Source organism: Pyxicephalus adspersus, chromosome 1 (assembly GCF_032062135.1).
Source record: "Pyxicephalus adspersus chromosome 1, UCB_Pads_2.0, whole genome shotgun sequence".
NCBI classification, from domain to species: domain Eukaryota; kingdom Metazoa; phylum Chordata; class Amphibia; order Anura; family Pyxicephalidae; genus Pyxicephalus; species Pyxicephalus adspersus.
Window position 1 is genome coordinate 149,651,636 of NC_092858.1, and position 25,311 is coordinate 149,676,946.

General features: G+C 38.7%; 2 protein-coding genes across 8 annotated transcripts in view; one reads left to right on the forward strand and one right to left on the reverse strand.

The window, feature by feature from the left end:
* Positions 1–7,639, forward strand: part of TTC19 (tetratricopeptide repeat domain 19) — an 11,755-nt gene extending 4,116 nt beyond the window's left edge. Inside the window, exons 1-10 of one of the 3 annotated variants that reach the window (XM_072430974.1) lie at positions 265–360; positions 1,376–1,537; positions 1,790–1,900; positions 2,408–2,446; positions 3,747–3,803; positions 3,885–3,946; positions 4,359–4,453; positions 5,335–5,489; positions 6,346–6,508; positions 7,323–7,639. In XM_072430974.1, the coding sequence (XP_072287075.1) occupies positions 1,799–1,900; positions 2,408–2,446; positions 3,747–3,803; positions 3,885–3,946; positions 4,359–4,453; positions 5,335–5,489; positions 6,346–6,508; positions 7,323–7,471 (822 nt within the window). In that variant the 5' untranslated portion in view covers positions 265–360; positions 1,376–1,537; positions 1,790–1,798 and the 3' untranslated portion in view covers positions 7,472–7,639. The other 2 variants (XM_072430958.1, XM_072430966.1) reach the window with 2 other exon arrangements.
* A 5,041-nt stretch (positions 7,640–12,680) lies between these two features.
* NCOR1 (nuclear receptor corepressor 1) overlaps positions 12,681–25,311 on the reverse strand; it is an 83,336-nt gene continuing 70,705 nt past the window's right edge. For all 5 annotated transcript variants that reach the window (XM_072430997.1, XM_072430990.1, XM_072430984.1 and 2 more), the window contains 11 exons: positions 24,668–24,868; positions 23,399–23,561; positions 22,401–22,876; positions 21,660–21,785; positions 21,403–21,539; positions 20,704–20,921; positions 20,422–20,556; positions 18,828–18,970; positions 15,674–15,727; positions 14,556–14,759; positions 12,681–13,917 (listed from right to left, as the gene is read on the reverse strand). In XM_072430997.1, coding sequence (XP_072287098.1) covers positions 13,739–13,917; positions 14,556–14,759; positions 15,674–15,727; positions 18,828–18,970; positions 20,422–20,556; positions 20,704–20,921; positions 21,403–21,539; positions 21,660–21,785; positions 22,401–22,876; positions 23,399–23,561; positions 24,668–24,868 — 2,036 coding nt within the window. In that variant the 3' untranslated portion in view covers positions 12,681–13,738. The remainder of the gene's footprint in view (positions 13,918–14,555; positions 14,760–15,673; positions 15,728–18,827; positions 18,971–20,421; positions 20,557–20,703; positions 20,922–21,402; positions 21,540–21,659; positions 21,786–22,400; positions 22,877–23,398; positions 23,562–24,667; positions 24,869–25,311) is intronic.

Below are 25,311 nucleotides of genomic sequence, written 5' to 3' on the forward strand. Positions count from 1 at the left end.
GCATCGCGGGATCGGGTGAGTATGATTTTTTTTAATTACCGGTATATTTAACGTGTATTCGGTGTATAAGACGCACCCACTTTTCCCCCCCAGTTTTGGGGAAGAAAAAGTGCGTCTTATAGTCCGAAAAATACGGTAGTCAGTTAAATTAGTCACAGTGGTGTCTGAATTCTTTTGCTGAATACAGTGAAAATCTAAGGAGCAGACAGGGCAATTCCATGCCATCTGAAAACTCTAACCATTTCTACTTATTTTTCAGCATTTTCTCTTTTCTCTAAACTTCGTGGGGATGTTGATGATGATGATGAAGATCTTTCGGAGGCAGAAAAAAAGATAGTTTACATGTTGAAGAAGGCCAAGGTTAGATAACATATAAAGGTCCTGAACTTTTGATTTATGTTGACAAAGTGTAATTGTGATATATATTACATTCTGTATACTTGTGTTCTTCCATCCAGCTGTATAGATAGTATACTGACAAAGTTTAAAGTCAAATCAGCGAACACAAAGGCGTGTTTTTTATAGAGCAGTGAATCTGACATTGCCTGAAACATTCCCTGGTGGAGAATCTTCCAGGTCAATGTGTTATAATGGCAGGAATTGATTCTTCACCTTCACTGCTTTATAAATAGAACTCAAAATATTGCTTGGTGTTTTTTATGTTTTTGACCTGTAATGTACATAGCTGTATATTTATAACAATATTTCTAAACAATTTGTATAGAGAATTAATTGTTTTGTGGAAATTAAATTGGGCATATGAGAAGTGCACTGTATACAAAGTTTAAATTAGTGTGAATAATTATAAATCCTGTAATCTGTACCTACTAACAGGTAGTCAAAAGTTTGTGTTCATTAATTACCATTTATAATACTCAGCTCACACCTGGCTATATCTGTACTCCCTTCACTTTGTCCTGGCAGGGATCACATTATATCTCTGTTATTCCAGGGTTTTATGCATTTTACAGCCTGCAAATGCTTGAACTTGTCTTGAAAAAAAATATTGTACAAAGTCATCCAAGCAGAAAATACAACAGTAAAACAGACACTAGAAATGGTCAGCAAATATTAAAGGTACATCAACTCATATATTAAAGCGTACCTAAACAACTCTTTTATTTAAATTAAAAAGTTTGCTTGTTTGTTTTTTTAAGTGCAACACCCTTGCAGCACTGCCTCGGCAATCAAGAATTAATGAGAGCTCAAGTGTCCCGGGATACCTACATCATGCATCCCGGTAGGCTCTTGGCTCCTCCTTCTGCGCATGCCCGAGCTTCTTGGGCATGCACAGAAGGAGCCCTTTCAGCAATAGATAAAAAATTGCAGATCTCACGCTGTGAGGTTTACTTCTGCTAAAAGATTCCTCAATCAGGTGCAGAAAGGGGACGGGATATCTGGAAATCATGGCTTCCTCTGCGTGTGTCAGAAATGAATAAACGTCATTCTAAAGATTGTCAACAGGAAGGGAAGAAAGAAGATGATGGTGGTGACCTGCTAGGGAACAGGGAAAGGGAACTATCACACGGTTAAGTCCGTAAGTACAATCATACAAAAGACAGTTTTTGTGCTTTCTTCCATTGTTTTATTTCACTATATGAAAACAGGTTCAGATGCTACATTTTGTTTTTTATAATGGTAATTCTAAATGAACAATACAAAAAAATTGGAGTTTTATTCTTTGCTTTTATTAGGAAAAGCACAGATTTACCTTACCCCAGACATTTGAGGTGAAATATAACCCAACATTATGTAAGATTTACTCTCTGATCTGTTTTTTATTCGGTAGCTCAGCATTATGAAAGAGGAGATGGATGAAGCAGAAGAGATTTTACACGAGACTCTTCATCTAGCTCAGGAGTGCAAGAGCAAGCGTGCCATCGTTTACACCTATGATCTGGTATATCGCTGTTTTACCTTATACAGATAGCTTAACAAACATAATGCCCCAAAATTTGAGAGTCTCCATGTGTGAAACAGAGAGATGAATATCCACAAGCTCACTTTCAGCTGAAAAGTGCTGGGTGGTGCACCCAGCTAAAAGGGTCTGGGAGAACCCTGCTCAATTTGGAATAGGACTTTTGGGGATGTTCCATGCACCAACAATGTATATTGTATGAAAATTAAAGGGTTTGCAAGCTGAAATGAAAAAATATTGGAATTATTACTAAATATTTCATGTATCAGTTGTAAATGTTTTCTCACTCTTTTAGCAAACATGGAAAGTTAGACCTTTCTTAGATTTTAATTATGCCATCAAGCTGATGTGATCAGAATGCAGCCTTTGCCCTTTTCTTTGTCATGGGTTATGAAGAATGTGCAACAAACATGTTAAGCTGAACTATCCAATTTTTTTAGCTAATAAATAGTCGTTTTATGGGATATATTTATTTGTTGTCTTTTCCAGATGGCTAATTTGGCACTATTAAGGGGCCAGTATGACAGTGTGAGTATACAGACAGTTTGTTTGCCTTCCTATGAAAACTATTTAAATGTTGTTGTATTTTTTGTTGTATTAAAGTGCAAGTGCACATTGTGAAAAATCTTAGTTGCTTTACGTTTAGGTCTGGCTTACACTTGTCCACGGTATTAATGCATGCAATTTAATGTACATTATTTAAAGGTGGTCTATGTATTTTGAATAGTCTGCCAAAAAACATCACCTGATCCATTTTTTAAAGTGCAAAAAGTGACAACGATGTGTCATGGCATTCTGCAGGTACAGATGTGTTTCCTTAGTGCAGCCTTTCTCAGTTTTTTTAACATAGAGAAATCTCTCAAATAACTTTCAGGTCTTGGGGAACCCCTTAAAATTCTTACATTGTTCACAACTCGCAGCACATTAGTGTGGGGGTAAGTGGGAAGAATGTCACCCTTACAGATATCCAAAAACATCATTGGTGTCACCTAAACCAGCGGTCGCCAACCAGAGAAAATATTGGTAGTCCGTTTCTTTGGTCAGTGCGCCCCCCCAGCGGAGTCAGACTGGGGGGGCACCCCGGCCAAAGCCAAGGACCATGTCCCCTGTACGGATTGCAGGCATGTTGGGGTGGGCAGGTTGTGTCTCTGGAGAGTGGGCAGGTTCTGGCATAATGATGTCTTCCCCTTTGAGTGACACACGGCTCCCTGTGCATGCACGATCTGGGGTCCGTGAAATTAGTGGTCTGTGACAACCTAAAGGTTGGTGACCACTGACCTGAGAAGCACCAATTACTTATTGCTCTAGAAGCCTCTGGAGGAGCCCTAGGGTATCAAAGGACCCTGGTTGAGAACCACTGCCTTAATGCACTGAGGTGTCACTTAAAATGAATTCCACTACAACTCACCAACAAAATCTATGTAAACCCAGTCCTACTCTTTAGCATTAGACATGGCACTCGATCAACTATATCCATAGGTTTTTTTTTATCCAGGATGTATTTATTTCCCTAGTGGTTGAACTTGATGGACTCTTTTTGAACCTGACTAACTATGTAATTTTGCACATATCTAATTGCCTTATACAGGTAATTAAATTCCAAACAGTTGCTAAGACTGATAGCAAAGAGCAGAACTCCTATGGTCAAGCAGAACTGATCTTCTCTGGCCTAAATCATTTTAATTATTTTTTTTTATATTATATGTTATAATGAAGACACAAACAAAAATATTTTTTGTAGCTGTATTTTTCCAATCAAATTCCAGCTTAACTGTTACTTTTTTGGATATATGCAAGATTTTAATTTTACTTTTTATTTATTTTCAAGGCAGAGAGGTTATTTAAGACCACTATGGTGTACATGCTTGATAGTGGAACCAAACAGGTAAATCTTGTTTATTTGCTAAATTTCCTATTTGTTTCTTTATGACATTTTATTAACAGAATATTTTTTCATATTTCCTAGGATGACAATTCATTTCTCGAGGTCTCCCTAAAGCTTGCCAGTGTCTATGCTGCTCAAAATCAGTGGGTATCACACAATGTGCAAAGCCATTTTCTACCACAAGGTAGCAGTGTAACATCATTAGACAGAACAACGTAACATGGACATGTTCTGATTCCTTAGGAAGGCAGTAACACCACATACAACATATGTGTTCATTGGTAAACCCTAAAAAAGCCCAAGTCTGTAAAATGACAGGCAAAACATGCACATTTTGTTAAAACAAGTATTTCAGAATTATATTTTCCAGTTCACTTTCTCTGTTACTATCACGTTTCACACCGCATATACCAGTGTTATGTAGACTGAACACCACTCCAGTTACTCCATAACACCAATTAGACAAAATCTAAGTGCTCATTCTTATTAAAAAAAATATTTATTCTTGGGGTTTTAATCATTCTACAACTCTCAACTGTATTACATCCACTGCAGGAAGGACTTGGCGGTGGCAGGATACCAGTTCTGTATCTTGAGTTTGGATGAAAGGACTGAGAAGGAAAAAGACGCGCCACAGGAAATAATGACAGGTACTAAAAAAAGGCTAAATACAGCTATGCAATGTACAATTTATCATGATAACGTCATTTAATAAATACATCAGTGTCTGTATAAGTGTAAAGTAGTATTTTCTTAAAAATAAGATGACAGCAATAGAAGTTAGTCTTAAAGTAACCATAGGCTGTTCAGTAATGAGCCATACTGCCGATTCCGATCATCCTTTGCAATGTTTTCTTCCTTTTTGACATTCTTGGAATGATGACCAGCTTCTCTGGCACTCATTTAGCCCAGGAAGCAGAGTTCAATAAATGTTTTTAATCCTTAATCAAACATAATTTTTTTGTTCAGTGTTATCATTCACTTTGTGCCTATTAGCACACGTGCAGTGTATTCTACATTCAAGGCATGCCTTTTCTTAATATGTGTCTGTGTGCTTTTGTCAGCATTAAACCAAACTTTCAGAGCCTCTAAAGAATGGTGTCATATCTAGTCACATGCCCTACTCCATGACAGCTGCATAGCTAGGATAGGAGGGTTTGGTTACCCTGTAAAAGCTGTGAGCACAAGCCTGAACCTTCCCTCTCTTATAGCTCATAACACTAATATTTGTTTGATGAGAATTAGCATTTCATTACACTTTACAAGCTGTGAGCTTGTGAGTTGGCAAAAAAACAAGAAATGTAGAAGGATTCAAACTGCTGTCAGGAAACATTCAGCTGAAATGCTGGCATTCATTCATTCTTTCATTTATAAATGAACCTGATATGCAATGATATCAAATGAAACAAAATAAAAAAATCAGAAGTTGTAGGTAATATCTCCACTCGTTGCCATTTTCCTTCTCCCAGATTTTAATACTTATCTCCCTTATTTCTGCATATTTATTATTTTACTTATTTTGTGCTTGCAGCAGAAGAAAAATCAAACACACGGCTTCTCCTAGGTCTATGTCTGGATTCGTATGCACGTTACCTGGTGAGCCAATCCCAGTTGTTACATGCACAAGTCATGTATGAGAAAGCACTACAAATCTGTGTAGAGGAACAAGGCGATCTGCACCCACAGGTTAGTAGTAAACCAAATAAACCTAGGTCACAGGTTCAACAATTACCTTGACAAAACTGACTGCTAAGTACTACATATGCAGCGTATGTCTGCTTATTGGAAGACCCCCAGATATCACTGGGAAATTTGTTTGCACTGGCAAGCCAGATTCCTATAAAAGCTTTTATAATAGTTTTGTACTGACATGCATGCAATTAGTATTTCTTTGACTTTTTCTGTTAGTGATATCTATGTTTTTTGTTTAGACTTTTATGTGTGGCTTTCCTGATCCAAAAAGAAAAAAATAATCAATTTGCTTTAAAGAGACCCTGTCATTTTCGCCTGTACACACACTGAGCAATTTAAACACATATGTGCAGTTCTCACACTACTCTTTAACTGATCTCTAACTTATTAAGTTAAAGCATCTTCTGCGCAGAAGTCTAACCCTTCCTGCATGGAAAAATACCATCAGTGAACTCCCATTACCAGAAACTACTACAGTGGGAACAAAAATCTAAACTAAGTTTAGATTAGATTAATCTAAACTGAGTGTGCATGTGAGTAAAGTCCGAGGTTCTAATGTGCATAATGCTTTTAAGTTGGTAACCCAATGTTTGGCACTCTCAGTGTCTTCATCAGGAAGGGTCTTCTTTAAAACACAAAGCTGGTAAAATGTTTACTAGTGCATGAAATATAAATCTATCCAGAGTTGTATCAACAACTGTTTTGTTCAATTAGTTGGGTCCATGAAAACACAAACCTGGCATTACGTTCAGGTTTCTCTGTTTGTTCAGTAATTTTCCAATAAGACTGCAATAAGCATGTAAACAGTTTCCCTGTCCAGTCATAAATATGTTTGTTTTATGTCACACAGGCCATCACACTGCTCAATGACTTGGCCACAGTGATGGAAGCACAGGGTCGCTATGATGAAGCTCACACCTATGTCAGTCAAGCACTTCATCGAGCTATAAAGTCAGACCATCCAGATTACCATATCCTGCTCAGCAATATGGCCACAATTTTCATGCATCAAGGTAAACAAGTGAACAGGAGGCACACCTTTGGCCTGTTTATAGTTGTCCAATGTCTTCTTTCCCTACATACTAAATCCCAACTTCAGGATTCCATTAGAAATGTTTCCACAAGCCCTTCCCTTACACAACCTGTTGATTGCCTGAATACTTCCAAATTGAGTTGAAATTAGTATTCACTTGACTGTAACTTCTTTTTCCCCAATCCCAGTGTCAGCATAAAGTGGGTAGGGGTCAGCTTTGATGCATTTTAATGTTCTTAGTCCTGTGCTGCCTGATGATGCATGATTTATATTCCAGAGGACCACAGGGTTTATACCTTTAGGGGCCCTAGAAGAGGTTGGGTGATGATTGCTTTTCCAACAAGCCAGTGGTAAGGCAAATGATGAAGAAGCATAATTGTGGAACAGAATTGTAAATTAATATTGAGGGAAGATCATGGCATAGCAAACAAAATTCAAGTGTAATATATATTAAAACATTTATTTAATGGAACAGATGTGTATTACTGTAATGTCTACTTCTGAGTGAATTTATGTCAGGGCTGCAACATTTTAATGGTTTAATTTGAATAGGCAAATTTCCAGCTGCTGTTCTGATTTTTTCTGAAAAAGTCTAAACTCTTGTCCTGAATGCTCTACATGGCAGAACACAGCCCCAGAGCCAGTTAGCAGTGTCAAAGCTCATAATTCTAACCTAGTGAAAGAGTGACATTTGAAAAGATGATAATCTTTGGGGATAACCAATGTGTATAAAATCTATAAAGGTAAATAGATTCATCTGTGTGATCTTTGCATACTTTGTGCTCTCAATAAAGGAGGAACAGAAAACTTGCTGGCTGCAGAGCGGATCTTCAAGGAAGCACTGATAAAGGCAGAGGACAAGAAGGATACGCCATCTGTTCAGTATATCCATAAAGGTCTATCGGAACTTGCCAAGAGGAGGGAAGAAAGCCAAAATATCTAAGTGCTCATTTCATGAACATTACAGACAGATTTCTATACTACTTGTGGATGTTCTGCTTATTATTGTAAAGTATGCATTTTGGTTGCATATAGAATTTTTTCTTACTGCTATTACCTGTAAGAAATCCTAAATTGTACTTGTAAATAAAATCTATCTAATTGTTGTAAATTCTGCTTTCAACTGTTTCATAAAAAGTAAATTTCCTGGCTTTGTAAAGGCAGTCCTCAATTTTGGAATATATTAGGTTCCATTGAGGTAATCCAGATTGGATGGTGGAGCGCAGTGAAATCCCTGTCCCTGCAGCGCTCGTTATGTGTTTATGACTGGTTCACAGCTGTTTAACTGGAAGGTATAGGAGGAAAACCAGAAAAACTGCCCATCGCTCCAAGTAGCTGATGGGGAGGTGCAATAGGCAGGACATGTGAGCTCTGTAGTTTACAGCAGGGCACCCAATGTTCTAGTTGCCCGGGCACTTTGGAATCATCACAATATGTATGCCCTACAATATAGCATAATCAGCTGATGCAATTTAATAACAAATTCAATTAAACACATGTCAGCTAATGTTACTCCAGTGATATAAATACTGACTAGCAAAATTCTTAGCAGTGGTTTAATTCTGAAAAAAAGAAAGCCAATATATGTGAAAATATGACAAAGATTAAAAACCACCCCAAAAAAAACAAACACATAATATAAAATATTGTGTATTTCCATGGATGAACACGGCAGCCAAGAATCTTGCATTTCTAGGAAAGCCCATGAATGTAGCCGTCAGCCAGGTTTGCGTTATGCAGGAAGGTTGAGCTGGATTAGAAGCTGTTTTTTCTGTCCTAGGTTTTAAAAAAAAAACTGATTTGTTTCTAAAAGTAATCTAAATGTTTTTCTTTTTTACTTCAAATACTCAAGATCCACAATTTGTTAATATGATTCCTAAATTTTATGTAAATTAAGATATCGTTTTTGTCTTCACACTTTAATATGTATAAGGCAATCCAGATCTCAGAAAATTGTCAGATGCAAAATCTGCAGGAAAAGACATGCAAATACGCCTAAAAACTCAGTGCTCAGATTCAGCAAGGAAATTTGCTAATTGGTCACAAAATCTTGCTTGGCTGCTATGAGATTCTCAGCTTTAGCAGGGAATTTAGTCAACCTGAACACGACTAGGAAAGTAGGATTTAGATTATACCTTTATCATAAATTTGCATGGTTCCAGACACCAACATATTCAGAAAGTAGACACAAATCTGTACCTTTTACAGTGTAACTAACTTCCCATGCAGGTCCAAGACCACAATGTTTGTGGTTGGCCTTTCTAGGAAAGTCACCCTTTTCAATCTGACTATAAAGACTAAGGCTATGTACACATGCGCAATAATTATCGCTGGAAAGAAAGAATTAACAACCGAATGTCTGTTAATCGTTAAAAAAAAGTGGCCAACAACGCAGATTAACGAGGAATGACGGATCGAAATGAATGACTGTCCCGGCGGATCTGATTGGGCGATGATTGTTCGCTGTCTATTGTGTGTATGGTCGTTCAGTGATTGTGGATGTTTCTGCGGAACGCTTTCTTCGGTACACATCACTTCCTGCATTGTTCAAACGAACATATCTAGTGTGTGTACATTATTGGTGGTTAATCTTTTAACAATCGTATCGTTACAGCATGTACAGAATTAGGCACTATATGATCGTTCAAAATATTTGTGAATAATCGTTGATCGGTTGGTAATCGTTTTGGTTAATTTTACCTCTAGTGCCCGGGGATCGCAGTGAAATCCTTGTGTCAGTGTGTGATCCCCTGCACTAGAGGTTAAGTGGGGACCATTCAAAACCTCTAGTGCTCCCTGATTCTCCTTTACTCAGCCACGGCTGCATTCATTGATCAGCACAGCCTGTGGGACTTTTTTTTTTTTTTTTAGAAAATTTGATCTCGATCGGCGATTTTACACCGTCCGTTCTCGCTTACAATGCAGAGCAAAAGCCTTCAACATCTATATTTACATCCACCAGAGATAACTATTTCACCTTCAGTAATTTAAAGATAGCAACAATTACAATAATGCCTCAGACTCGATCAGACAAGTTATCATCCCTGCCATACTCTCTTTCACACTCAAGTTAAGTGATCACATAAATGGCTGATGAAACTGAAGTCTCTTGTTGCAGCATGAGCATTCTAATACAAAAGGGAATTAATGAACATATACAGTACATTATTGGCCAGACACCCTTCCGAGCAAAGTAAAATTGTGCTTATCTGTATTTCCAGTGCGTATAGACAAGTGTTGTCATAAAATAAGGATAAAGCACAGAGCTACATTTTCTCTTGTAAAGGTAAAACCCTGTTTTTTTTCAAATAAATATTATCAGGCCTAAATTGTCCTACAAACTGCATTACAGCACTCTAAAAGGGGCCTGGCACCCCCCCCTATATACTCACTATAACTAAATGCCCTCTCTCTCCCGGGGTTTCTTCCACCTTTAAAGTGGAAGTGATCAGGCAGGTCATTATTGCAGAAAGGGAGACACTCCCTTCTCCTAACCTCATCCCCATTCACCCTACCCATAAGTCCTTACCCCTCTCTCTGGCAGTCTATGGAATGCCAGATCTGTTGGCAACAAATTAACCTCCATACACAACCATCTCCTTTCTAAGTCTCTGAACTTTCTGGCTCTCACTGAAACTTGGCTTTCCTCCTCTGACTCTGCCTCTGCTGCTGTTCTCTCCTATGGAGGCCTGCACTTTACACATACCCCAGACCTGGCAACAAAGTAGGGGGTGGTGTGGGTCTCCTTCTCTCACCTAACTGTACATACAGAGTCCTTTTTACCCCACCCGCTCTCATTTTCACTTCATTTGAAGTCCACTCTGTCTGACTCTTTAGCCCCTTACCCCTCATTGTTGCTGTTGTGTACCGCCCCCCTGGCCCAGTATCACAATTTATGGATAACTTTGCATCCTGGCTCCCTCACATTCTTTCCCATGACCTGCCCACCCTCATCCTTGGTGATTTTAATGTTGCAATGGATGAGCCCAACCTTCCCTCCTCAGCCAAACTGCTCCCCATTACCTCCTCCTTTGGACTCACACAGCACATCAATGGCCCCACACACATAGCCGGACACACTTTAGACCTGGTATTTTCTAAACTCTGCAACCTCACCCTCCTTGACAACACACCATTGCTTTTTGCCACTGCGCATGCGTGAGATCGGCAAAGTGTTTCCTTTATAAAAAAAGCCTAAACAAACACAATTTTTACCTTACATAAAAGGGTTTCCTAACGTGTTACAATACATTGATCACACTATTACACCACTGCATCAGATTATACTCTTAACAAAATGTTGGAACAATAGGAAGTTGCTTTAATACACAGCACTGGACTATTGGATGAAAAATCAGACATATTAAGGGGGCATGCATTGGAAAGTTGGAACAAGGAGTAGGGGGTAGGTAGAATATTGACACTATATTAGGGGTTACTGGATATCTATGGCATAAGCAACAGAACACTAATTTGCTATCTTGCCCGGACCACTTTTTGACCACCCGGTCCAATGTGATGTGGTGTACAAAGGGTACAATTTTCATGGTAATGCTTAAGCACAATTGAAGTGTATTTGTAGCCATGATTTATTGTTTATTGGAGCACGAAAGGGTTAATACCCGTAACCTTTCTTCATACTATGTCATACATATATACTATATTATCTGTGTACAATTCAGGGGAAAATGCTCCTGATTTATCTCGCTGCACCAGTGCCTGACCTGGAAGAATGCCAGTGAGAGCCACCGTGCAACCGCTTTCCTGCAGCTAAGGTAGCCTCATACAAGCCTTTGCCAGATAGATAGGGGAGAATAACTGGGAGGTCAACTGGACAAGAAATAGGAAACCAGTTGTGTAAAAAACATAGAAGAGAAAGCTGAGATTTTTTCACGGCAAGCTTAATTGTATTAGATCATAATAGAATAAATTCACACATAGTTCTTGTGTTACATACATAAGTTAAACAACTTGGTCACTCCCATTAAAAACCTAATGGGAGATAGGACCTTGAATCTATACAGAGAATCCCTAATCTATGATTCACGAAGAGTATGTAGGTATAACATCGTGTGACCTGACACCTTTCGCCTAGAGGCTTCTTTAGGGGATTTATGGAGAACGTTACGTTTAGTAAATAGCTGGAAAAATGAGGGATTCCTCATTAGGAAATATGGACACATTTAGTTCCACATGGTTTACTTGTGTTGAGCAGTGTTAGGATATGCCAAAAGCATCTCAAGCGCTGTACCAGGATGTGTATAGCAGCCAGGTACAACTATGTGTACAATCTATTCTATTATGATCTAATACAATTGCGGTGAAAAAAAACAGCCTTCTCTTTCCTGTTTTTATATACTTATGCATGTATTGAGGTTGGCGCCTATGTATGATTTTTGGAGGCAGGATAGTATATCTTCTAACGTATATATGGAAACCAGGGGTGTACCCAAAAAGCTACCCAAGCTTAACTCCTGGGTAAAGAGATATATTTCTGTTACTGACTTCTGAAGCTAATGTTGTGGGACTTTAAGCGTACCTAAACTCTGAAATTTCACTTTACATAAAAGGGCAGACAACCCAGGTTTTTTTTTTTTTTTTTAAGTGCGACACCTTTTTTTTTAAAGGGTGCAGCACTGCCCCCTTATTCTCGATCGCCTAGGCGATGAATGGTATTGCAAAGCCTCCGGGATACCTATGTGACGCATCCTGGGAGGCTCTTGGGTGCTCCTTCTGCGCATGAGCCCTTTTGGTGAAAAGAGAAAAATTTCCCGATCTCACGCATGCGCAACGCCGATCTTGCGCCTGGGTGGGGTGACATAGGAAGAAGAACCAGGAAGAAGAGGCGAAGATGGGGCAAGCCCGGAGACGGATACCGAGATGACGCGGGACCTGATGGAAGACACCTCCAGGACCGATCGACTGCACTGCAGGATGCCAGGTAAGTGTATTCTTTAATATCAATAGGAGGAAACACCCAAACCCGCCCTGGAAGGGAGCTGTACTTCTGGTGGGCACTAAACACTGTGCGGCTATAAATGTTGTTCTTTAAGATGGCCCTGAGCACAATCCAGGGTTTTTCTCAGCTCCTCCTTTTTTTTTTTTGTTTACTGGACAAAAAATCAAGTAACTAAGTAAGAACAGACATCCTATTTTGCGCAAAAACATTTTATTACAATCCATGTATAGAATTAAATGAACGCTGTGAGAAAAAAAAAGCCTCTAATATACCAATCAGTGTTGAGATTGGTAACAATCCAGTCTATACACATACACCTATTGTATTCCCTGGAGAATATATTCCTACAAAGGATAAAAACAACCGGAACCTAAAATTCACAGACATGATTTTGCAATTGTCATTGCTAGTGCAGAAAAGCTTCTTCAATGTGGTAGGTTTGATAAAAGCAATATTAAAAAAAAAATTATTATTATTTAGTTATTTTCTTTTTTTAAATACAGTTTTTTTTTCCTTAAAGACATTGAGGAGACAACCTCAGCAGTGTATGCACTAGAATGACTCATATGTTTTGCCACTGGGTTAAAAATGAAAATCCAGAAACTTTCCAATGGTTCCAGAACTGGTGTCCTCACTCCTAATTACTAAAAATAAAGAAAGAGAAAAAAAATAAAGAAACCCCCAAGGTGTCTCTTCTGGTCTCCAGCCAAAACCTGCTAGATGGTCTTTAAATCTGAAGTGAGTAGTTATAAGGTGCAGCACAATTAATATAATTAGGGTTGGTAGTTTGCCATCTAGAAAGCAAGGGAAAAAAACTTAAAAAAAAAATGATAAAACAAAAGTTCCTCTTATGGAGAGGTAATGATTTAAAACATACATACACCATACTAGAGCAAAGGAAAAAAAATAAAACACTGCAAATATTTACATAAGAGATTTAAAGACATTTTGATTTTTTTTTTTTTACAAATATCTGTGAATTGGAAGGTGTCCAATTATCCACTTTTTCTTTAAAACATCTTTACATATTAACGTGGACCTTTAAATCTTTACTAATTACATTCTGCTAGTACTTGGCCATCACAGGCTGATATCCATTTAAAATATTTTACACGGTTCTGTGATTCCCTGTGTAGGAAGGTGGCCCCGTGCTCCACGGCCTGTGGCTCCAATTACAAAAAGTCTTTCAGGCTGTGAATATAGACATCACCGCTGGAACCCTCAGTCATACATATTTCAGTCCAAAGTGTTTCAGTCATCGCTGTCTGATAGGGTTTCATACTGTGATGAGAGGAGGGGTGCTGGTTCTCTCTCCCATATTCTGCTCTGTTGGTGGGCAGAGCTCTGTGTAATGCTGGAGGCCATAGAAGATGGAGGAGTGCTGTTCAGCATTCCCATAGTCAACGGGTTGAACGGGAATTGAGTGGACCCTGAAATGAGATAAAAACATTTGATTGCACTTCAACTATAAGCCAACCTTTTGCATACTAAGTGGAACAAAAATTCATCAGAGGATTGTAACTACGATACATAGGTTGAAAAAAAGACACAAGTCCATCAAGTCCAACCACTAGGGAAATAAACATATCCCAGATATAAAACCCTATGGACATAGTTGATCCAGAGGAAGGCAAAAAAAAACCCCTGGTACAATCTGTTCTAATGGGAAAAAAATTCCTATCTGATATTGTGAGGCAATGAGATGTTCCCTGGATCAACAGTCTCTGTTATCTTTACTTTAAAGCTTTAATATCCAGTTATATTCTGTGCTTCTAGAAATCATCAAGCTTTTTCTCAAAGCAATCTATAGAATTGCTAAAACTTTTTCCTGAGGGAGCCGATTCCACATTATCACAGACCTTACTGTGAATACTGTGTGGAAAGGAAGTATTCAGTTTTGATTTTTTTTTTTTTTAATGGAGTTTTTCTTTACTAAGTGTACCCACATACATCCTAAACTTTACAAAAATAGATAATATATGTTTAATTTAAGCTTTCTCTGTACAGATTCTGCATTAGCAGAAAACAGATAAAATAGAAGCTGTTTAGTCTTCATTTGGGTACCAACCTGAATTGGGTGAGGGGTTTGCTTCCTCTCTTCGCGAGTCATTATTAGAAGATCCTGAAGCGCCGCCTTGCCCTACCCCCATTAGGACGCCATGATCCTCTGACTTATCATCGAAACTGCCCATTAAAGCTTTGCGGATTATATCCTCTAGACCGAGATTACTGGCTGGATCAGCAAAGGAATGACCTCGGGAGCTGATGGCACCTGTAAAAATGAGAGAAATGTTGAAAAGTGAAGTAAAAAAACACAGCTGAAAACTCATCTATGTGGACATAATGACCTAAAGCATATCTGGGTTTATTATGTATTTTGGTCATATAAATAATGTACTTTATACTGATAGCTCATAATGTGACAAATCAAGTATGAGCATGCCTTTTATTGTAAAGGTTTGTTTGGAGTTCAGTTTATTCTGATTTGCTCTTTTGGTTATTCCCATTGACAGGGCATGCATGCTTGAAAAAACATCACTTATAAATTCTGAATACATTTATTCATCCTACTCTTCAACCACTGAGTGACTGACTGATGGAAGAGGCCATCATTTATACAGAAACAAAACAAGCTTTCTGCTTAACTAACAATTAATATAAGGAAAGGAGCACCATTTCCAGCGTCTGCCTGACTCTCCAAGTATAGAAAAGCTGCTAAGATGTCAGGACAAGCATTTCTGCATTTAATGTCCTAAGGTTCCCTTACAGAAAAAAGTTTACAATGGGAAAAATACAAATCAATTATGTGTAAAGCAATATATGTGGCTAAAGATCAGGACTGACTTACTTATCCAATACCCCACCTTCAGAACATTCCATTACTCATCTATAACCTTCATTGTGCAGCATGCTCAGCACTGACTCTGGCAGAAATCTTTAGCATTGTACCCATTATTTGGTTTACAACAATAAAGCACATTTGTGGGTACAGCTCTGAAGATTTTGGCCAGAGGATGGGTATAGGATGGGCACACTTTACAGTAAAGTCCTCAGAACACAGGTGTTCAAGGCAAGTATAACCCATACTGCAAATTCAGGGTTTGCAGAAATGGTGCCCTCATTTAAATCAGAAGCTATATGTTGATCAACAAGCGCAAACACAGAACGGCAATTATCTCTTCTTACCTGAGGTAGTGACAGCTGGCAGGTTAAATATCTCTGTTCCAGGCTGAGCAGCTGCTGTAATAATAAAAATTCAGAATTTGTTAATAACACTAAAAGATACTTGTGCTCAAACAGGAATATACATTTTGAAAAGCAAGGCAAAGAATTAAAAATGGGTTCAGGACAGCTTTTACCATTAAAGCAGGCCAAGCTTTGGAACACATTAAAAAAACTACAAATGCAAATATTGTAAACTCACGTACAATGTTAACTATATCAATATATCCATATTTACATCTGCCACCTTCATTTATTTGAACATAGCACCAATTACATTAATGTCAACTAAACACATTATTATTTTGTTCTGTAACCCCTCCTTCAGACTTTTCTATATATGAACACAAAGTGCTACAACTACTTCAATTCACTCTACATAAGTCCAGTGAATGACGTTAATGTGTAGCTAATGCAGAGGAAATCTCTTGTTGATGCATGATTGTTCTAATACAACAGAGGGTCTATGAACATATATGAGGGGGGGCTGAGAAGTTCCTGGCTTTGCCCCTTTCCAGATGAAATAGAAAAATGAGCAAATATCAGGTCTTTGTGATTCTTAAAACCATTTTTTCTTTTAGTGAGAAGCTGTGATGGCAGAGGCACAACCAAGTTTCACGTTGTTGGAGTTACCGGCAGTCATGAAGTTTTTGTTTCTCCAGGGAAAGTCAGCAAAGGACCTAAACATAAACATTGCGGGAGAAGTGTCCTTACTACAGCACTGTGAAAACCTGGATATCTCGTTTCAAGACTGGGCATTTCACCCTTGAAGATGAGCCCCACAGTGGGCGGCCCCCAACCTCAACTGACCCCGCAACCTGGGATGCTGTCCATGAGCTGATTATTCAGGACCCGAGAATATCCGCAAAAAAAGATAGCCCAGATACTTGACATCTCACGGGATCGTGTTGGGTTTGTTATCACCACTATCCTGGATATGTGCAAGCTTTCAGCGAAGTGGGTGCTGAAATATTTGAACATTGATCAGAAGTAGGATGGAGTTGAAGCATCCAAAGCCGTTTTGGCCTATTTTGAACCTGCACAGGACTTATGGCTAGGTTAGTGACTGAGTATGAAACCTGGCTCTACATCTATGATCAAGGAACAGTCAAAGGAATGGCGGCCGAAGAAGTTCCTAACCCAGAAATCAGCCAAAAAAGTCATGGCTTCCGTTTTGTGGGACAAAGGCAGTATTCTATTGGTGGAATACTTACCTCAGGGCTCTAGTATCACTGGACAGTATTATGCTAACCTCCTGGACCAGCTAAAAGAGGCAATTAAAGCATACCTATACTCACAAAATCAACTTTGGCTTATGGATAACATAAGCCCAAGTTATAATCATCTGAAAACTTTTTTTTCAGCTTGCTTTTACCTTTAAACAATAAAAACAAATTCTGCCCACACCCCCAGGTCTCTGTATTGCCTAGGCAGTGAACTGCAATCTGGGAAATGCTGTCCTTGGTGGGAGTGTTTCTAATCCTATCCCACTGCCCTAATTATGCAGATTTATTTGTCACTGTGCGACTGCTCCGTCTGCAGCTGCTGAGCTTGTGAGCACTGTGTGCAGAGGGAGGGGGAGAAGAGGAAGAAAACGTAAACTTGCCAGTCACAAGCTGGCCACTTCTAAATACTTCAGAAATCATTATATATTGCATGGATACAAGCTGACCCAGCCAGTGCCACCAGGGAAGACTGGCATTTTAGTGCAAGTAAGTAAGAGAAGAATATTAATTAAAAGACTAGTTTTTGAGTATAGTTCCTCTTTAAGAAAAAACGCAGTGGAAAGATGACCAAAGCGATCCTTTCTTTGCAGGACAATGCACCTGCGCACACATCCAACGTTGTGCCTGCCAAATTGAACACCCTGGGTTTCCAATTGGTCCACCATCCCCCCCTACTCACCTGACCTGGCCCCTTCGGACTATTATCTGTCCCGAATTTGAAGAAACACCTAAAGAGGCAACGTTTTGAGGACATTTCGGAGGTCAAAGATGCTGCTGAGAGCTGGTTTGCGGCCCATCCAAAAGACTTTTATTTGAACGGTCTAGAAAAGCTGCAAATACGCTGTACCAAGTGCAACAGTCTCGGGGGAATATGTATGAATAAATGTGTTATTTCAAAACTCTGGCTCTCTTCTTTATGGGCAAAGCCAAGAACTTCTCAGCACCCCTTGTACTGCATATTATTGGCCTGACAGCCTTCTGAGCAAAGTAAACCCACATGGTTATCTCCGTTGCTAGAGGATATAATCAAATGTTGTGATATATATCAGTTGTCGGGGTATTTAAGTACATTTTCTGTTAAGTGTAATTTCAGCCTGGTAATATCCAATTTCAAATTAAAAGGGATTTCCTTGTATATTAAAAACTGATTAGAAAGACTTAAATTGTCTTACAATTAACAATACAGCTCAGGATTATTACAGATGACATCAACATTTTGGCCAAGTCTAAAGAATAATTTCCTTGTCAATTCCCCCAACTAGCCAAGAATCTGAAACCCAAAATCTAAGAGAAGAAACAGCTTTCATCCACCTGTGGTAGCCGGCCCCTGACTGCTGGGCTATACAACAGTACCAACTAAAATTTTTCATGTTGTAGCTTAATATCTTTGGCTTCCCTACCAAAAACATATATGAGAATTGGGGGAAAGGTTACTCTATTAGGAGGATGGAAGATAATGATGTACCTTCCCATATGACATTAGCACCATTGAATGGAGCAAAAGAAAAAAGGTAAAGCTGCCTATGAATTTACAGTCTTTGCTCACATTCCTACTTCTAATAAGCGTTGGATCCCAGCGGAAAAGAAATCTAATCGCAGCTAAGCTGATATAACTTGTGAATGTCTGTATACTAGACACGAGGTAGGATGAAAGGTAAGGAGTAACCGTTCTTATTGTTCAGCCTCCTATAGGATGTATATACATTCCAGACTCATGAATAATAGAACAAATAGCCCTTACTGGTAAAGTCTGAAGACAGATAGGGATTAATTTGTATTTTAAATTATTTCTCAGCATTGTAATTAACTAAATTTCTTGTTTCTGTTCAATCACTGCCACCGCAATTAAGGTTAGGTCAGAAAGGAGAAAATGTCAGTCAAGTCCCACTTACCCATATCAGAGTCACCGCCACCAGAGGAGTTTAACTTACGAAAAATCTCCTGATTCTTGAACATCACCATAGGGGATGTATTCTCCAACTTTGTAAAAAAGGAGGGGAGATAATTCATATTTCCTGGGGATCGGGAATCATTCCTGCAGGAAAGAATAGACAATCTTACAAATAAATAAAAAAAATTGTAAATCTATACAAACTCAAAAACAGTGTAAACTTTTTTTTTTTTTTTTTTTTTTTGCAAAAAAGACTACAATAAATATTCATAGGTGAGTATGTAAACAGGAAAAAAATATCCTACCAGAAAACTACAGCTTACATCCTTGCCAAGCATTTCAAAAGTAGAAAAATGTCTAAACTAAGCAGTATGGCACACTGCTAAGGTAAAATATAGAAGAGTGAAAGAATTCTAATGCTATGTTCTAATATTTTAAAACATGGACATTGTTATTGAAAAGCAGATAGCAAATCAATTGGTCAAAGAGCACCGCTAGTCTGTGATATGATCATAAAAGTGCAGCAACACACTAATGCAGCAATGCCTATGTTCCCCACTTTGCATCCTGCTACTTGTATAATGCGCAATACAGAAAAATCTGACTGGCTTGCAGTGCAGTCCTATTCTCTTTTAGTTTGAATGCTGTGCACAGAATCAGAATAATATTCCAAAAAACAGACTGAAGAATTATATATAGAATAATATTAATAATTTAAGGATTTATATACATACAAAACCAGGTCAAAGGGGTAGATTTTTTTTATCTGACACTATTGCTGAAAGTATTTACACTGAATGGATACATCAATTGTTAGAGGATTGTTTACCTTTTGCCCAAGTTTTATTCCCACAAAGACTCATCTATAGATAAGACCCATTAAGACTCAATTCACAAAGCTAACTCACAATATAAAAATCCTTTTTTTCAGAAAAAGTGAATTATTTTTTAGCTTAGCCCAATAAAATTTGAAAATTTCAGTCACATTGCTAAAATTGGTATTATAGTGATATGATGATGCTTGGCATGTCCTTGCTTCTTTACTTAGGACCATAATCCCACATATGGGTTTGCTGTATTACTAATCTGGGTAACCAATATGTAGTAGATCTAATATGGCCCACAAGAACCAGCTCAAATGTTTATTCTTATTATATAGGTTAGAACATGGGTCGGCAAACTATGGCCATTAGGCCAGATACGGCCTAGCCGGTAGTTCGTTCTGGCCTAACGCCCCCTGGCTGATCTGGCCTAATGCCGGCCGGCAACCCACAGCTCTTGCCGGCCGGATCTGTCAGGGGGCATTAGGAACTACCGGAGCCGCCTCCTTTCTGTTGCTCGCCAATTACCCGGACCGACGTTGATACTTCCGTCGCATCGGTAAATAGGCAGAGCTCCCTGAAGGGAAATACCTCTCCTCTGCAATGCATACTGAGGAGAGGGATTTCACTTCAGGGGGCGTTCGCTGGTGGTGGGTGGAGCCATTAGTGTGGGACCCAGAGTCCGGCCTAGTGTGCTCCGGCCCACCCCTGAAATGGCCTAGTGGCCATAAAAGTTTGACGACCCCTGGGTTAGAACATAAAAAATCAGCTTACCTTTGTTCAGCAGGCTCTGTCCTCTGGGACAGCAGCATTATATTGTCTTGTTTTGAGTGTACAACAGGAGCCTGTGGTGGTGATATAGGCTCATATGGCTCAGTAATGTGCCCTCTGTCTGGTGACTTTCCTGGCCTGCAAGTAATAAAAATAAAATAAGTGACTGTTAGAGTACAAGTTTAGTTTTGGCCAAGAAGAACTTTAATTTACAGATCCCCAAAAATTGTATGAAAAAATTCACAGATGTATTGTTGCACAGATATAAATGTTTGCTTCCATTACCTTCCTCTAGGTTTGTCCGGTATGTTTTCTGGTGACACCCTAGAGGCTGGGCGCTGGTGTAGTACAGGCTGGGCCTGGGAATCCGGGCTGAACCTGTTGGATGGTTTGGATCGGACGGGTGCTGCCGGTGGAGCAGTGTTCTGGAATGTTGATGTGGGTGTCTGTTGGGAAGCTTGAGAAGCTGACTGATTCCTGGCAAAGTCTTGAGTGATAATATGCTGCAGGCAGTACAGTTTAAAGTATACATGTTAGTTATACATGCAAAGCTACACAAGTCGTAACTGTAGGAATGTGTCTGACCATTTGAGTTGAAAACATTGTAGTAGGTAGCATAGACAAAAACACTAGTTGCTGCTTATAAAGAGGAACTGCAGGCTAAAACATGAAATGCATATGTGCGGTCTTGATCTATACGTAAAGGAATTATTAAATCTGTGCAGACAATCTGGCATTTTTTTACACCACTAGAATTCTTGCAAGGCTAGGATCCTTGCTTTTTCTGATGCACCTTTAGGCTTCCATTTTCACCTGCTTGATCACTACAGAGTGGTGATGTGATTACGGAGATGTGTCAAGAAAGTCACTATTATTCTAATGTTCAAAAGTAAGATTAGTTTGGAATTTGACTTTTTCTCGTACAAACAACTTTTACAGAAAGATTAGAAAAAAAGGGATATGCAACCTGCAACAGATACTTACACAAATGTGATCGGCTAGTGTGATAAGCCTGTGGGTCTGTGGCACATGGGTAGGAGGAGTAGGCTGCTGTGGAGAGGGTGATTCTTGTTGTGCCCTGTAGCGACTGGCTTGTCCTTCAAACTGACGGCTGCTTTCATCTGAAAAACACAGGAATCAAATCATTGTGACTTGAATTTGAATTTTGGCACATAAACCATATTAAAATATAGTATTTAAAAAAGTTTAAAAAACAAATATACAAATGAATGATGACTTACTTTCAGGCTGGCTTGGTTTAGGAACTTCCTGTGGGTAACTTTCCTTCTCCTGGACATGCACTGGGGAGCTTGCTGGGCTGATAACTTCAATAGTGTCCCTGGGTGGCTCATAGCGATGGGAAGACACTATGGAAAGATAAGATAAAAATGTATTCGTGTATAAATACCATAGAAAAAAACAATAAAATGCTAATCCAAATGACACCGCATGTTCTAAGTATTTACAATGACACTAATAATCCAGGTCTGGTATTAATAGGGTAATCTACTCAATAAAAATAAAAAAAATTATAATTGTTTTCTAAATGGTTTTTCATTTGTTATTCTAGATTAAACACAAGTTGCATTTTGTGCTTGGTGTTGTTTTATACTGTTCTATTTAGTTAGATAAAATCGGTATACTATAATTGGTGGAGCAAAGAATGGTGACTGTGCTCACTGAAAATACAAGAACATGTTATGTGGATAAAAACTGTTGGAAATGGCATATGCTAGTTCACACCAACTAATTAGATACCTCCATGTTCCAACCCAGTCCTTTCCAATGTTCAGAAATAGCTGGTGTTACTGGTTATATTTGACATAGCTTGCACTTTGTTCATGATTAATGCAGAAAAAATAATGTTTATGTCAAAAGTTATTCGACTGATCTTAAGCAAAAAAGTGACCAAGAAAAGTACTGATGGTCCTGAAATAAAAAATATCTGCCATAATTACAATGAGACAAAGTTAACTACTTACAGCTACTGGAGGAATTGGAACTTAGTGAACCACGCTCTCGGGCATCTTTGTCAGAAGCGATCTGCTGTGTTATGATGACATCTATGAAGTTGGCTGCAGTAATCGTGGTCTTTCCATGGGCTTTTAATTCCTCCACGTAGCGTGATTTAGTATGAGCAGGTTTATCCTTACCGGCTTCAGAATAAACAGCTGGAGGTGGCTGGCTTTGGGACTTGCTACTAGAGAAGCTAGCGGACGTATATGGGCTTTGAACCAGTCTACGCTCTGACTCCATCTGCTGCTGCTCCATAGCTGCACGTCTTGCTATGTTTTCCTCTGACCGTGCAGACTCATGCTTGCTTTCCTTTGGCTTGGAAACTTCCATTTGTGGAGCAGAAGCTGCAGCATCTACTAAAGCAGCTAAAGCATCAGCGGCAGTGCTGTATCGGGAAGCTGGAGTTCCATGGGTGATAGAAGCTGCACCAGGATTGAGAGGCCTAGAAATAAGGAAAAGCAGTTATAACCTTTAACATTATCAATATCACCTTCCTTTACAGTAACAATGCAAGAGGAACAATAAGACTCGAGGGATAATATACAGCAAAATATTCTAGAATACAAAAGATACGTAGGATCATTTAGCTATCTTGTGCACGTAAATTCATCCTTCTTCTTGAAAACTTGTATAATCAGTCCCATTCAGACTTTATAAACGATTTATGATGATCGCTTAAGGAAGAGTGACATTTTAGGTTTGATTAAATACTGCAAAGACAGGGATGCAGCTAAGGTTTGTTGTACTAACTATAAGAAGGAACTAAAAGTTCAAACTTTTTACAAGCTAAGCATATACCAAGAGGTAATACTCTTGGTATATGCTTAGCACAGAGGTAATAGGATATTCCTCCATTGTACAGAGAAAAATGATCAGCATTACTGTAAAATGTTAAGAAATATAAATACATATTCAAGTATTTACCCAAATTTATTATATTTTTAGCTAAAAGAAAAAAACTTACATGATCCCTAACTGTGCAGGGTCAAGTGGTGTGATGACACTTTTTCCATTAGCACCATGTAAAATACTTGGCCTCTGTGGTATCATGTTCTCCTGGGACCGGACTGATGGAGATGGGGACCGTACATATCCGTGACTGCCAGGTCTACTAGGCTGCTCCATACCTTCATAGGAAACAGACAAGTTAGGCAATGCATTATTCAATAAATAAATTGAGGAGGGAGAAGTCAAATTTGTTTCTTCATGTTGTAGAGGATTGTGCACATTGTGTAAGCATCTTGTTTTTTAAACATTAATGAGCGCCTGTTAACAAGGTGGCTTGATCATGTTACAATTAGTCATATCTGCCATTCAGAACCTTGAACAAATTATTTATTCTAAAACCTTATAAACCTAATTTTAGCAATAGAAAGAACATAACCTTTTCAAAATCTTTGCTATAAATACACTTCAAGTTATTTAACCACTTGGATATTTATGGCACTGCATGTCTATTGTGAAGAACATCAGAATACCCCACCTCACTGGAAATACAACTACAAGTTAACATTCGAGACAAACTCTAGATCTACCTCCGTAGAGTTGATAAGAGCTGCAACAAAACATACATATATAATAATATACAAACTATCCGGAACCATTTTGATTTTACAAAAATGGAACAAATCACAGATCTGCACAGTACAGACAAAATAAATATATTGTTTGCCTTTAAAGGTATCACTTTGCTACCAAATATGACAACAAGGTTATATTCATATAGAAAGAATAATCTATAGCACACCCCCCATACCAAAAACAGTTGATATTTTTAAACTTTAAGGTGGTACACACTACATCACAAAGAACTAAGAACCAAGATTGTTATTTTGGATTCAGAAGTAAATGCAGTGGACTGTGACTCCTTAAAACTACGTGGAAGCAAAGACGGATCAAGATATTGAATCCAACAGAAACAGCGGAAGGTTCTAAAGCCACTAGGGTATATCAAACACAGGTTCAAAAATACAGCCAACATGCTGGCTCCACAGCCAGTCAGCCAGGGACTGAACTAAACACCCCAAAGATTTAGGTTGGACATGCAGAAGAAACGGACTAAATCTCGTAGACCTACGTGGTCCTGTAAAGAAGCAGCAGTTGGGAGATGCCTGTTCAATGCTGTACAGCAGTAAAGAACAAGTAGGAAACTCTACTCAGCAGGTCACATCAGCACTCTTATATAAACAAATTTTTACAAAGTTGTGGTTTGTTCAAGAGTAGTGGTACTCACCTGGCCGCAGATAATGTTCACTCTGGTTGGAGGCTGCAGCTATTCTCTCTCGCTCCCTCTCCCGGTCTCTCTCTCGTTCCCTTTCTCGCTCTCTGTCGCGCTGTTCTTTTTCTCGCTCTCGTTCACGTTCTCGTTCCCTTTCCCTTTCTCTCTCCCTCTCAGCACTGGCAGATGATACAGGTGTTAAGTGTGCTGGGTGACCTATAAAAAGAGGACAAGTATTATAAATGGTGTACAGAACAGTAAAACAGTGAACTGTCCTAAAAGGTAAAAAAAAAGGCTCCTGGAAATATAAACTATGGATAAACCGATCCAAAAAGGCACAAAACAATTTGCTTATCCACTTTAAATAGGAAAATTTATATAATAGTATCAAGTTAAAAAAAAACAAATCATTCTGCTCATCCTCCTTTAGGGATGCTAAATTTAGTTTTGAAAAGTTTTTATCTGTGTGGACTCCTTCAGAGAAACATAACTTCATTCTTTATTAATTTACTCAAAGCCCCTGAAAGTGAAAACTTCTTAGCAATATTTCCTTTAAATTTAGGCTGACAGATCCAAGCAGTACCTACGGTAAAGAAAAATGTGCTGAACTACAACAGTGGTGACCTTCAAATTTCAGCTTCATCCCTTGGATTCTACAC